Raw genomic sequence first — 14,807 nt, 5'->3', positions numbered from 1 at the left:
CCTTGCCTTGCCAATAGGAGAGGAGAGAAATGACAGCATAGAACGTATAAAACACAACAAAATGCAGTAAAAACGTTTATTCATGTTATTCACGTGATTTATGAGTACTCGCTCCAATTTTGGGAAGCGCGGATGGGCTTTGCGCATTTGGCACAAACACACAGCCGTTGCGCAAGGCTTTAAACAGCCTGTTGATATCTTAAGGACCTAACTGGTCACACCTGGGAGTAAATGTCATGTAGAGATTGTTTTTACATGACATTAAAGCTGAACATATAGCTTTCATCCACAAACCAACGTGGGAGAGCCCGAAGACGCATGTGCCAGACGCACATAGGCATGCGTAAAACCAATTTTGAACACTTCATGCTGTTTATTTGCTTTCTTTTAGTTAACTTTCGTTTCTTTTGGATTCTTGTGCGTGTTATGGAGCCGTTTCGGTCCATGTTTGTAAGCCTTTTTTTCCTAGATTAAATTTTCGGAAGTGGCATTGGAGTGTATGATTGAAAACCACCGCGGTCTGCTTCTCCTCCTCCAGTTGCCGAGACTTTGTGTTTTTAATAACGCTTATCTGTAAACATGTGTTAAACATATAAATTGCATGAACAGAAAGAAGGGACTCACCTGTTGAGTAATGCACATTTCCTTATACTGAAAGCCTTGTCGGAATGGTGGGACGTTTGAATGTCGGAATAGCGGGATGTCGGAATGGTGGGATGTCGGAATAGCGGGATGTCGGAATGGTGGGATGTCGGAATAGCGGGATGTCGGAATGGTGGGATGTCGGAATGGTGGGATGTCGGAATAGCGGGATGTCGGAATGGTGGGATGTCGGAATAGCGGGATGTCGGAATGGTGGGATGTCGGAATAGCGGGATGTCGGAATGGTGGGATGTCGGAATGGTGGGATGTCGGAATGGGTGTTGCCACCCCTCTGGGCAGCCTTCTTTGTGTTGCATCTGCATATTTGCGATTGAAATGCAGGACTCGTTGTCGTCGGCCCATCTGGGTCCATAACGTCCTGCGAACAATAATAGCATATAAATTATATTAGAAATAAAGCAACATTTTAGAAAAATAGTTTATGTTCCTGTTTTTTTATTTTAGATAAAGTTTTAATTAAGTTTAACCCAAATGTCTGTTCACCTTGAATGTGTTGTTTATGTGCACAATATATGATTATGTGAACGTGTGTGTGTTTTTAATATAGCCTAATCACTTGTCTTTAACATCTAAATTTCTCGTTTAACAGATACCTTGCAACTGGGTACTCTTTCCGCACTATAGCTATACAGCTATCGTGTGGGGCATTCCACAGTGTGCAGCATTGTGGCAGAAGAGGCCAGGGCAATATGGGATTGTCTGGTGGAGGAGTACCTGCCTGTCCCAACAACAGAAGATTGGAGAGCCATTTCTGCTGACTTCTACCAGCGCTGGAACTTCCCAAACTGTTTGGGATCCATAGATGGGAAGCATGTAGTCAACCAGGCTCCAAACAACTCTGGCTCACTGTTCCACAACTACAAGGGGACATTCTCTATTGTCCTCTTGGCAGTTGTGGATGCTCAATACTGCTTCTGTGTGGTAGATGTCGGCAGTTATGGGAGGAGCAGTAATGGAGGGACCCTGGCACACTCCACCTTTGGTCAGGCACTCGTGGATCACACGCTCCAGTTTCCTGAAGATGCCCTGCTTCCAGGAGCGGAGAACTTGGGACCACAGCCCCATGTGTTTATGGCAGATGAAGCCTTTGCCCTCTGCAGGGATGTCATGAGGCCTTTTCCAGGAGCCAAGCTCCCTCCCAGGAACAGGGTCTTCAACAATAGGCTGTCAAGGGCGAGGATGATAGTTGAAAACGCCTTCGGTATCCTGTCCAGTCAGTGGCAAACGTACTGCTGGGTCATTTGTGTGAGCCCTGAAAATGTAGACGCAAGTGTGAAGGCGACCTGTATCCTGCACAATTACATCAGGAGGAACACCAGCACCAGGAGGAAACCAGTGCCAGTGTCAGCAACAATGCTGCACAGAAGGCAATTCGTGTGAGGGAGATCTATGCTTCCAACTTCTCAGCTGAGGGTGCAGTGCCTTGGCAACCTAGGCTATAGTCACAAAACACATCAACAAAAAAGGTTATTTAAAGAACCAACCACATTAAACTAAAGTGCATGTTCTCCTCCTCCTGTCGTTCAGAAATAATAGTTTAGCAGAATTATTAGCAAACACAGAGTTACATTCCAAGCGTCATTGTAATGATTAGTAAAAAAAACAACATTTTTTGGATCAGGAAATATTTATTAAACATTTTTATATAACAAAGGAACGTGCTTTGAACAAAAATAAAAAAAGAGAATGAAAATGTAATAAAAACAAATTGGAACAAAAAACACAACAAAAATAATGATTGTTGGCAGGTGGCCTCAAAAATTAGCTTGTGCATTTTGAATTTTATATCTGCCTTCCTCTTTGCTGACAGGGACATGAGGTCTGGGAGAAGGCCTTAAAATAATTGCCTGTCCGGATCATGGGGTGCTGTCTGGGTCACAGCCTTCTCCACAGCACCCATCAGCTGCCTCTCAAAGGGAGAGAGGGAATCTTCATGTGGCCTCTTTTGTGCCGTAGGCCGAGACCTCTTCCTGGAGGTAGATGGTGATGGTGATTGGAATGTGTATGATGGGGCTTAAAATTCAAGGGGCACAGGTTGCAAAAACAGAAGGAATTAATCTCTGCATCACTGGTGGTGCTGGCATCCTCCCCTCCATATCCCCCATCTGCCTGCCCCTGACTGTCACCTTGAGGGAAATTGCTGCTGGTGGCCCTGTCCTCTGTAAAGGCATTTAAAAATGATTTGGCTATAATGCCATGGCCTGCTGGTAGATGCCTCAGCCCCGCTCCTGCACCTCTCCTTCTCTTTTTTTCTCTCCCTCCCTCCTAGAGTAATTGTTTCTGTTGTGGAAATTACTGTATTTCTAATGCCTTGAACTGTCATTCAAGAATATTGCAAAATCGTTACACTTAGATGTAGAAATGAGTTCTAAAGGCAGTGAAACTGGAGGGTTTGTTCATCTGTTTACTGTAGCAAAAAATACACTAGAGTTATTACTGCAGTTTTTGATGATTTCAGAAAAATAACTCTCCCTTGTTCTACACAAAGTCTGGTTGAACACACAAAGCTGTTCTTTGTATTTTTTCTTGGTCAAACTGTATGTTTCCTTTTTACAACAAGTTTGTACTTGTCCTTAATTTTAGACACAACTGACTGCCAATAACATATTTTCTCTCAGTCATAGTTTAATTATCTTATCGAAGGAATTTTTTAAGTCCAATAACAATGCATGGTCTTTGTTTTCTACTGTTGACAGATCTTCCTGTGCCAGTAGTCTCGGAATTTCTGCCTACAAAACCCTGCAACTTTGCCTTTCCGCAAACGTCCAGTTCTAATATAATGACTAAATTTTATCCATTCCTCAACTTGCTGTCTGGACGTTTTACGTTTTATCTTTTTCAAGAACACTTCCAGTTTTTTAACTTCAGACCTCCTGGATGTTGTTAACATATCTCCTCTAAAAACAGCGATTGTCAAACCAATATTAAAAAAGAACAATTTGGACTCCCCACAAATGAATAACTACAGGCTGATTTCAAACATTTCCTTTTATGGTAGAAGAATAGAAAAATCAGTTTTTTAACAGCTGAACCAGTTTCTGACATCTTCCGGTCAGCGTTCTGCCCACACCACAGCAGAAAATCCTTGTTAAAGTGATAAGCAACATCCAGTTAAACACCAACAGTGACATTTCTGGCTTAGCTTTACTGGATCTGAGTGCTGCATTTGATACCAATGACCACATACTGTTCCACTGACTGGAAAACTGTGTGGGACTTTTTTCACAGCACTGATTTCACATTGAAATCTTTAATAATGATAAATACCACTGCAATATAATATCCCTTTGGGGATTAATGAGGTGCTGAATTGTTACCAACGATTGTAGGACCCACAAAACTGAAAGAATTACACACGTGGACAAAATTGTTGGTACCCCTCAGTTAAAGAAGGAAAAACCCACAATTCTCACTGAAATCACTTGAAACCTACAAAAGTAACAATAAATAAAAATTTATTTAAAATGAAATAATCAAAATCAGCCATTACTTTTGAATTGTTGATTAACATAATTATTAAAAAAAAAAAAACTAAAGAAATAGGGCTGGACAAAAATGATGGTACCTCTATAAAAGATAGAAAACTATTTGACCAGAGTGACATGATTAACTCAGCTGTGTCCTTTAATTGACATCACAGGTGTTTCCAAACTCATAATCAGTCAGTCTGCCTATTTAAAGGGAGACAAGTAGTCACTCTGCTGTTTGGTGAAAAGGTGTGTACCACACTGAACATGGACAACAGAAAGCGGAGGAGAGAATTGTCCCAGGACATCCGAAAAAAAATGATAGACAAACATCTTAAAGGTGCAGGCTGTAAGACCATCTCTAAACAGCTTGAAGTTCCTGTGACAACAGTGGCTCATATTATTCAGAAGTTCAAGACCCACGGGACAGTAGCCAACCTCCCTGGACGTGGCCGCAAGAGGAAACTTGATGACAGATTGAAGAGACAGATCGTTGGAATTGTATCCAAAGAGCCCAGGACAACCTCCAAAGAAATCAAAGGTGAACTCCAAGGCGTTGTTTGAGCCAAAGTGGACTTCATGGGAGACGACCAAGGAGGACACCACTGCTGAAAATAAATCATAAAAAAGCGAGACTGGAATTTGCAAAAATGCATGTTTACCAGCCACAAAGCTTCTGGGAGAATGTCCTTTGGACAGATGAGACCAAACTGGAGCTTTTTGGTAAGGCACATCAACTCTATGTTCATAGACTCAAAAACCAAGCATACGAAGAAAAGAACCCTGTCCCTACGGTGAAACATGGAGGAGGCTCAGCAATGTTTTGGGGCTGCTTTGCTGCATCTGGCACAGGGTGTCTTGAATGTGTGCAAGGTAAAATGAAATCTGACGACTATCAAGGCATTCTGGAGAGAAATGTGCTGCCTAGTGTCAGAAAGCTTGGTCTCAGTCGCAGGTCATGGGTCTTCCAACAGGACAACGATCCAAAACACACAGCCAAAAACACCCAAGAACGGCTGAGAGAAAAGCGTTGGACTGTTCTAAATTGGCCTTCCATGAGCCCAGATCTGAATCCCATTGAACATCTGTGGAAGGAGCTGAAACATGCCATTTGGAGAAGACACCCATCAAACCTGAGACAACTGGAGCAGTTTGCTCATGAGGAGTGGGCCAAAATACCTGTTGACAGCTGCAGAACGCTCATTGACAAATACAGAAATCGTTTAATTGCAGTGATTGCCTCAAAAGGTTGTGCAACAAAATATTAAGTTATGGGTACCATCATTTTTGTCCAGCCCTATTTCATTAGTTTGTTTTTTTTTTAAAATAATTATGTTAATCAACAATTCAAAAGTAATGGCTGATTTTGATTATTTAATTTTAAATAAATTTTTATTTATTGTTACTTTTGTAGGTTTCAAGTGATTTCAGTGAGAATTGTGGGTTTTTCCTACTTTAACTGAGGGGTACCAACAATTTTGTCCACGTGTATAGTAACCCAATGGAATGTTCAACTGAACATCAGGACATTTTGGGCCATCCAGAATTTCTGTCGGAAAGCTGGGGGTTACAGGGCTGCAAGGGCATGAGCATTCAATATCAAATTGATAACTATGATTTTAAATAAGTTGACCAAGAGGCAGCATGTAAACTGAAACAAGAGTAGCAGCTTCAGTTAAAACGTTAATGCTGTGTGCCTTTCAAATCAGCTACACCTCTCTAAAGCCTCTGCCAAAAAGTTTTATATGCAAGTTTTTTAATAAAAGACATCCATTGAGTTGTCAGGCAGCTTTCATTTTATTGTATGTATCAGGAAACAACATGTTCCCAACACACATCAAACAAACAGATAACCACACGTGTACATAAAGTTTTGGTATCATTAGTCAGTTATGAGCAATAAATGGACACCATAACATGAGCAAGTTTGGCTTTTTGTTGCCCTTCAGTGGAGGACAAGCAGGTTGTTCGTCAGTATGTTTGAAACACTGATAAAACCAAACCCTTAGTAAACATCACTTTGCTTCAGTACAAACATGATGCTGGATGAGAGGCACACTGACACAAAATGTTTCCTTTACATTAAGAGAAAAAAAAGTCTGAATTCTCTCTCCACAGACGAGACTTGGCGCAGCTTCTAAGCAGTGTGCTGCTACACAACAAGCCAATGTGAAAATGTCACGAGTTAACGTTATTAAAAAAGTCAATTCTGTCACAGCTACTGCATCCTCTCACATATATATTCAAATGAGATGACATGCAACAACAGCAGAGATTAAGTAAAGAAACGCTGGAAAGGGGTATATGTGCAAATCAAGTAGTTACAATACACTAGGCTTTTTGATTGAAAACAGACGTCATATAAAAAGTAGGGCTGTCATAGTTAATTAATCACATCACGATTAACGCGTTAAGAAAATTAACGTGTTAATTTTTAAGCGGTTAATCGTGGCCTTAATAAATAGGAGAAAAGTCACAAAGAGTTCTGAATCTGATGTGTCTAATGACTGCAGTTTTTCATTCATTGAACTGTCATTAGGCCCTGCTCTGTTTGCAGTTTGTTGTCTACTACCTCTTCAGTTTTAAGAACACATTCTTGTAGCATTTTATGTGCTGTTTGTGAAATAGACATGTCAAGTGGATCTACAATGCACTTTTTGATTTGAAAGAATAATATAAAGATTAATCGTGAGTTAACTATTAATAAAAAATTGATTAATCGCGATTAAATAAATGAATTGTTTGACAGCCCTAATAAAAGCTGATCCTAATATTCACAGTTATGGCCAGGACACAAAATGATATCTAAATACACGAGGAAAAGGCTCAACAAATGTATGCCTTCACAATGACAGACATTCTCTCAGGGAAATCAGCCAGAATCTCCCTTCATTCATTCCTTTGGTTTTATCTGTTTCACCTCTCTGACAAGAAAAAGCAAGTGTTCAGCTGCTGGTGCTTGAAAGACTAATTCAAGTGTGCTCCACTCCGACATGCTCTCCACGTGGTATTCATTCATCTCTGCTCAAGGTTCAAATGTTCATGTTAAATCTCTCTTATTATCAAAGGGAATGTTGCAAGTATCTGAGCCTAATTGTGGCCCTTAAGGTAAAATCAGTCCCCTGTAGTATATTGAGACTTGCGTAAGGTGTCAGATTTAAGCACTAATGACAGAGGTTCAGGTCGGAGCAAGTTGATTAATGCCTGAAAGACAGCAGAAGCAAAACTGGTATCAAAAGATATTTTTCATCATGGAGTAAGAAGTTGAAAATAATAGCTTAATAAATTGATAACTAAATCAAAAGGAATGTTTTGCAAGTTACTTGCAGGGCAATAATAAAAACAACTTTGGAAAGAGAAATTTCAATTAAACCAGTGAACCTTCTCCAGGAGACCATTTTTTACTTTATCCCATATTAAAGACTGTTAAAGTGCATTGTTCAAGCCAGACTGTATACCTGCTGCTGAGCAATAGCCACTGTAGCTGCTTATATTCAGTTCATTCAACTCAAACGCGTCAAATATCCTGTAACTTTCCAAAAACCACATGGTCCATTGGATTAAAGGTCACTTTCTATAATGACAGTGTAAATAAGATCCTGTACAAAATCTGGCAGCCAAAAAAATTGTTCTTATTAATAGTTTAGAATTGGGTTGTAAAGAACAGTAGTTAAGCTATCAGTCTCAGCTTCTTAAGAACTCAAGAGAAAGCCTTATTAGTAAGTGGTACCACATAACTTGGGTAAAATGACACAAAGAGGGGAAAGAAAGCTCCACAATCTAAAAGACTACACACATAACACCGCTAAAATTCTAATTAAAAAGCAAAACTCCACATATAATCCATGCAAAATATGTCATATACACCATAAACCTACCAAAATGATCTGTAAGAGCCGCTGGTTTTGGATGAATAAGATAATAAATACGCCACCAGAAAGGTCACCATAGAGGAGTTCAGCACAGTAAAAAGTCAGCTGGAAAACAAGACCATACCATCCACCAATAAGCAGATTGCTCTGCAGTGTGTTTCTACACGTTTGTGTGCCAGCAGCAGTCCCATCACATTCCATAAGTGACTGAGCTGAGTGCAGGTCTCTTCTTGCCTTTAATCTTCAGAGATCCATAACGAGCCTGGTGGCAAAAATCAAAGCAAACATGAATGAATGAGCATACACACAAACAAACAAACTTTTTCATATTTTAATGTATGATTTCCATTTTGTAGATATCATTTTTTCCTGTCAGCAGTATAAAGAAGACCACTTGCATCTTTGCGGACTTTAGATCTTGTTATCTTGACGCTCTGCGATCGCCTCAGTCCTTTCTGACTGACAGCCTCATCTTCAGAAAAGGTGGGCTCCGTCTCTTCGTCTGTCCTCTCCTCCTGCTCATAAAAGTACTCTGAAAAGCAGAAACAGACACACCACATGCAGCTATATAAAACCATGGAACTATATCAGGGGCCATGTTTGAAAGTTCATGTAACCTTTAATTAGGCAGAACAATCTCGCTGAGACTGAAGGACCCTTTCAGATTTGACTTTCTCCTCCTCTCACGAAGAAGAACCCTGAGATACTTAAACTCCTCCACAGTGACTCACTCTCAACCAGAGAGGCCAGTCCACCCCAGTGCCTGCTGGAGGTCTCTGCTTGATAATGCCAACAAGATCACAAGCACAAAAAGCAAAGATGCTATCCAAAGCTGACCAAAATGGAAAACCTACAGCCCCGGAGTGCTTAGAAATTCTGTCCAGAAAGTTAGAAACATAAGAAGTGACAAAGAGCAGTCCTAGAAGAGTCCACACACACTGACTTACAGCCAGCAATGTGAAGCTCTCCCTGCAGATGCAAAGGGACTGGATGGCCCACAGAAAAGGTCTGATACTCCCACCTGCACCTCCCACATGACACTAAGGACACAGGGATACGTTTTCTCCCAGTCCACAAAACACATAAAGGCACGTGGTCCCTGTTGTGAGACCAGAACAAAAACTCATTGCTCCTCCTGAATCTTCTGAAGACTCTTCTTGAGGTAAAACAGACTATATGGATCTATATGTTCCAAACACTTTCCAAACTGCCAGTTTCAGACCACCAAGGCCTGCACGTTTGACTGCCACACAACCCCGGACACAGAAAACACGAGGGGCCCTGATGGTATCCTGCAGGCAGGTTGGGATTCTAAATGACAGATTTCTCCACTTTTGGAATTGTGGTTTTTTCTTAGCGTAATTTCTTCATTTTTTTCCCCTTGTCCTGTCCAGCATTATGCCAGCAGAATTGTAATCTGAATACCGTTTATGCCAAACAGATTTGCTTTGCCAAGGGAAGCTTTAAGAATGTAAAGCTCCCTTTGATGAATGTTTCATTCTTAAGATGGCAGAAAACACTGACATAGTGACATCTTTTGCAGCAACGACGTGTGTAAATGTTTTGTGCCGCTAACTGTCTGCAGCACAGGGATTCAGTTCATTGTTAACAGGGAAATATTCATGTTCCCAAAAGAAGAAACAGTAAAGTTCTGACATTTTACTTTAAAGATCTGTTCATCAAACAACCATGTGTTTCAGTTCTTTGTGGCTGTTTGAAATGGTTTCATCATTTCAGTAATCTAAATGACTCAACTGGATGTGTTAGTACTCTTCAGAGATTTAAAGCATCTGAAGGTTTATTTCTAACATACAAAAGTATCATTATGCACAGTAAGGTACAGTTCCTTATGCTTCTATTCTAGTGTGAAGACACAGGACAGAATAAAACAATATAAAGAGAGAAAAGGATCAGCGAACACAGACCCGTGTTATTCATCAACAGGTGACAAACCTACTGTGAAATGCAACCAATAATAATAATGACAAGGGAAAATCGGACATCATCATCACCTGTCAGAATCAGTCAACCTTGTTGATGTCTTGTGACTGCTGGTGATTACAGACCTGGGCTGACTTTGTGTTAGGCAGCTGACGGATTTAAACTGTGAACGTGTGGGCAGCTGGTCCAGCAGAGGTCAGCAGAGGCCTGCTGTTACTTTGAAAAACACACTTGCTATTTTAGGCACCAGCAAGTGAAGTCTGATTTACAAGCATTAGGGGTCTACCAGCATGGGTGAAACATAATCATTTGGCTCAAATTAGAAGAAGAACTGAGTGCATCAGTCTTTCTCCAGGGGCTACTGCAGGCCATTTTCCTTCTTGTAACTTTCTGCAGATATAAGTACCTCTCTCCATGTTTCTGATCAATGGTTGCAGACACAGTGTTAATCATTACATAGTTGCTATTAATTCTGTTTTTTCCTGTCCTGGTGCCCCCTCATCTAACTGGTCGGAGTGGTTGGCTGCCTTCCCTGAGCCTTATTCTACCAAATTTTTCTTCCTTACAAAAAACTTTGTGAGAATGTTGTTTCTGTTTCTGGTTCTAGCTCTCACTGTTGTTACATCTGGATTCTATAAGGGGCCCCTTCCAACTCTCAAGAGTTGGAGGCAATTCTTCACTGTTCCCCTCCGAGGGGAAAGAGAGTGGAAAGAGACCAAGTCCAGCTTTATATAAGATTTCAAAATATCAAACAATATGAAAAAATATCTTCTGCACGGCACACTTTGGCTGGATAGTATAATCCTATTGAACAGAAACCAGACTGATGTGTGATGTCTCAAGTTGTTTCAGCAGACAATTCTCCCATTTTGAAAACTGGAAAAAGTAATTTGCACAGGACTAACATATTACTGTAATTCTCCAGGAGTTCCTTTTTTTTGTCTGGACTGTAGAGAGGAGAGGATATTCCAGTCATTGCAGCCAAAGTATTCTGTGGTAAATCTCTTCAATTTCCTGTTATGTAGCGACCTGTAGGCTTTGTAAAACATCACCTAAACTAGCTTTGGCCAAAAAAGTCTTACAATGGCCAGCAGAGACCCAGAGCAGCGTGTCCAATCAGGACTTGGCTCCCTTAAAGCCCTAACAGAAACTCTCATACAGCAACTAGACCAGGTTTAGTATTGACATAGTTTTAACCTTCTATTGAGGTTCACTATTATTCTCAAAGTTCTGACCAACAGCTCTGTTTTTCATCTTTGGCTCAAAAACAAAAAAATCCTTTCACTGGAGTTTATCTGAAAGTATATCTGTAAAACATAATAAAAATGACTAAATATCTGCACAACAAGGTCATCTATGATGAACTCTGCTAATTTCAATTATTGTTATGCTTATAAACCCACTAAATGGTAAATAGACTGTACTTATACACCTCTTTTCTACACAAGCTGATCACTGAGGACCTTTACACTGAAAGCCACATTCCCCCATTCACACACAGAGATGTAGAGTGTTACATCTTACAGGCTATTCAGGGCTTTTTTCTAACACACACTCACACATGGATGGATGCATTGAAGACAGCGTGGGTTTCAGTGTTAAAGAGTTTGTTCTTTATAGCAAAGGTAGTTATTACCTAAGCATGCCTCCACAGAACAGTGCGGGGAGCTGAGTGAAAATATCCTTCGCTGTGTGTCATGGTGTCTCGCCGACCATCTTAATTGTTTATGGAGAAGAAGGGAGACATACAGCTCAAATGAACAGGATGAATTAGGTTTAGATACACATCCTGTACTTGTTAGTAGATCCGGTCATTGATCCCCGTGCTTGAGGTTTTTCAACTATCAAATGATAAATTCCTTAAGAATAATGAGCCACCACTTTGGTCAGCAGAGGGTGTGATATGAACTAGATGAAAGAATTTATATAATATAATATAATATAATATAATATAATATAATATAATATAATATAATATAATATAATATAATATAATATAATATAATATAATATAATATCATATAATATCTCACTGCTTTAACTGCCCTTCCTCCTCTCATCTTTCTGCTGGCTGCCTGAGCTGAATACATAACACACCTCTTCCTCTCTCAGTATGCTAATGCTGTCTTCCAGGCTACCATTCATCCATCCATCTCTTCTTCCTCCAACATCTACCCTTTACATCTCCATTCTGCACCTATAAATTCATCTTTGTCCTCTCCTCTTTCATTCCAACACCCTCTCACTCTCTTTTTCCGTGGCTCAATGACTGCTTGTGTGTGTGTGTGTTTAAGAGAGACACAGACAGAAGGAACAACGAGAGTATGTGTTTGACATTCCACTGGCATCCCATTCAATCTCATCTCATCCCCTCTGTCTGCTATAAAGTCATCTCACACAGCTGCAGAGTGCTTTCATTGAAATGCCAGCCAACCTGCAATTCTCATTAGGCAGAGAAGGAAGGAAAAGAAGAAAAAGTAACAGAGATAATAAGTCAGTAAGGGCTATGTGATGAAAACCATGTGGATACAGTGGTATAAATGATAGTATAATTGTGTGACTTTGACTAAATTGACAGTGGCCGTCTGGTTTAAAAAAAGGTGTAAATTTCCATTTTTCAAAGCATAGATTCAGTAACAGGAGAGCTGTTAGTGAAGAGACAAACTGAGCCAAAAGGCAAAGCTGTCGATTTAGCAGTCAATCTCCATTCCAAACCTGACCTACGATTGGGAACGTTGGGTAGTGACCAAAGGAGTGTGATCACAAATTCAAGTGGCGAAAAGGACCTTCCTCTGAGAGTGTCAGAGCTTTTTAGGGACAGGGTGAGGAGCTCAGGCACCAAGAAGAGGCTGAGAGTAGTCGCTACTCCTCCACACTGAAAGAATCCAGGTGAGGTAGCAGGTATTATATATTCAATTTATGGTGTCATTTAATCTGTTAAAAGTGATGGCATTCAGTCATTGGTCACTTTCCATTAATCTTCCTCATGCTTCATTTCGGGATGTCTGTGAGAGTGACGCAGACAGCCACAGCACATGCATGACATCTGAGTAAGATTGGACATTACAAGGCCTCATAGAGCAGCCATGTTCACAAGTCATTTTTTAAGTAAGACCAATAACAAGTCAAGTTTCAAGTCTTTTGAAGTGAAGTCTCAAATGACTGAAATTAATGTTCTATCATTACACACATGCCTTTTGGTCTCGATAAGACTGCATTGCTGTATGTTATGGCATGAAAGCATGTACTGTATTATCAATATATATAATATCATTATACACTGCAGGATCAAAATTGATCAGAGCATGGTCACTTGAGAGGGTTATTTCAATCCAATGTGAAGAAACGCCTTGAAAGCTTGTTTGAAGTATATAAATGTATTTGGAAATATGCGTGCTTGCTCTGCACCACAGGATACATTAACAAACATATTAATAACTGGCTGTGTAGCCTGAACTTCTCATGCTTCACATTTTTCAGCACGATTTCAGTGCATTTTTCAGTTTTTTGACAGTCAACCTGGAATTTTATTAGCTGTCCCTGAAATTGTAAAAGTGGGCTACTTTAAAACAGCAATTAGATTAACGTTAAACTACATCCACATAGACTTGGCTTAGCAATTAATTTGGTAACTGTTAACCTAGGCTACTTAACCAAAGTCTTTCTCAAATTTCACAGGCTGCTGCTGCAGATCAAATAACTACACATAACTAATGTTAGGGAAATCTGTTTTGTTATGCATTTCTGGAATTTCGTTTTTAAAATATATATATCGGAATATCGGATTTTTAAATCACCAAATCCCATATCAGTCGGGCTCTACCGTTTACTTTGATTAGTTTGCTAGCGGTTCCTGTCGATAAGTTTCACATTACAAAGAGACTGACCTATCCTTGTGCGTTTTGAGGTGCCAGATGAAGTTGGACGTAGTTGAGTCGGTATCATTTATCCTGATAGCACACACTTTGCAAGTGGCCGTTCACTTGTTTGCCATCTCTGTGAACGCTTTATAACCAAATGTGACAACATATGGCACAGTTCCAGATGAGCTTGACGCTGCGTGAGGCTGTATTGCGCTCAGTCTGCCATCAGCCTTGTCATACATTGGAATTAATTAAATAAAGATCAGAAACAATAATTTTATGAAATGAAGATTGTTTACGAGTCCCAAACCTCAAGTTCAAGTCAAGTCTCAAGTCTTTTGAGGGCAAGTCTAAATTCAAGTCTCGAATCTTTGTTTGTGTGACTTAAGTGCAACTTAAATCGAGTTATGCGACTTGAGTCCCCATCTCTTTCATTGAGTCACAGTTTACATACAACATCATGTCACATCGCCTTAACAATTCATGGTAACCCTAACCTGGGGATGAGAATCGAGAACTGGTTCTTGAAGAGAACCGGCTCCCAGTAGTTTGATTCCGTGGAATCGTTAATCCGCCTGCCTAACGGTCCCGTTTGTAGGTTCTGCTAACATCTGACACATTTGCGCGATGATGTCATGTGCACGCTTTGTATTTTGGATCAGAATGTTTCCATCATGGCGTTGAGGCAGAAGCGCTCCAAAGTTTGGTTATATTTCACCAAAAAGGACAATACTAGGGCCAGTTGCAACACGGACAGAGCTTTGATCACATCATTTGACCACACAGCATGCAATTACTTTGCACGAAAGTAAAGTCTTTGACGCGCTGCTAAGCAATGGCGGCGACTCTGGTGGGGGAGCTTGTGGCACAGCGTCTTCCGTCTCTAAAGTCCCGGGTAACGCAGGGCTCTCAAGTCTCACGCATTGAGCGTGACAGTCACGCTTTTCCGTCTTTTGTCACACACTCCTGCCACACATTGTATTTCTCAAGCTGAAAAAAAA

The 14,807-nt window shown here is 40.4% G+C and overlaps 1 protein-coding gene and 1 long non-coding RNA gene across 2 annotated transcripts in view; one reads left to right on the top strand and one right to left on the bottom strand.

The window, feature by feature from the left end:
* The first annotated feature begins 6,408 nt into the window (after positions 1–6,408).
* LOC140278448 (uncharacterized) lies at positions 6,409–7,230 on the top strand. The gene is made up of 2 exons (XR_011909198.1): positions 6,409–6,486; positions 6,880–7,230. It is a non-coding gene; the product is annotated as an uncharacterized lncRNA (long non-coding RNA).
* A 67-nt stretch (positions 7,231–7,297) lies between these two features.
* reep3b (receptor accessory protein 3b) overlaps positions 7,298–14,807 on the bottom strand; it is a 43,745-nt gene continuing 36,235 nt past the window's right edge. The window contains exons 7-8 of the mRNA XM_072373460.1: positions 8,401–8,534; positions 7,298–8,264 (exon numbers count right to left, since the gene is read on the bottom strand). Coding sequence (XP_072229561.1) covers positions 8,193–8,264; positions 8,401–8,534 — 206 coding nt within the window. The 3' untranslated portion in view covers positions 7,298–8,192. The remainder of the gene's footprint in view (positions 8,265–8,400; positions 8,535–14,807) is intronic.

This window comes from Leuresthes tenuis, unplaced genomic scaffold (genome assembly GCF_036924035.1).
Source record: "Leuresthes tenuis unplaced genomic scaffold, fLeuTen1.0.hap1 SCAF_20, whole genome shotgun sequence".
In the NCBI taxonomy this organism is placed as follows: domain Eukaryota; kingdom Metazoa; phylum Chordata; class Actinopteri; order Atheriniformes; family Atherinopsidae; genus Leuresthes; species Leuresthes tenuis.
Note: the sequence above shows the minus strand (reverse complement) of the source record. Positions and strands in the feature narration are given on the sequence as shown.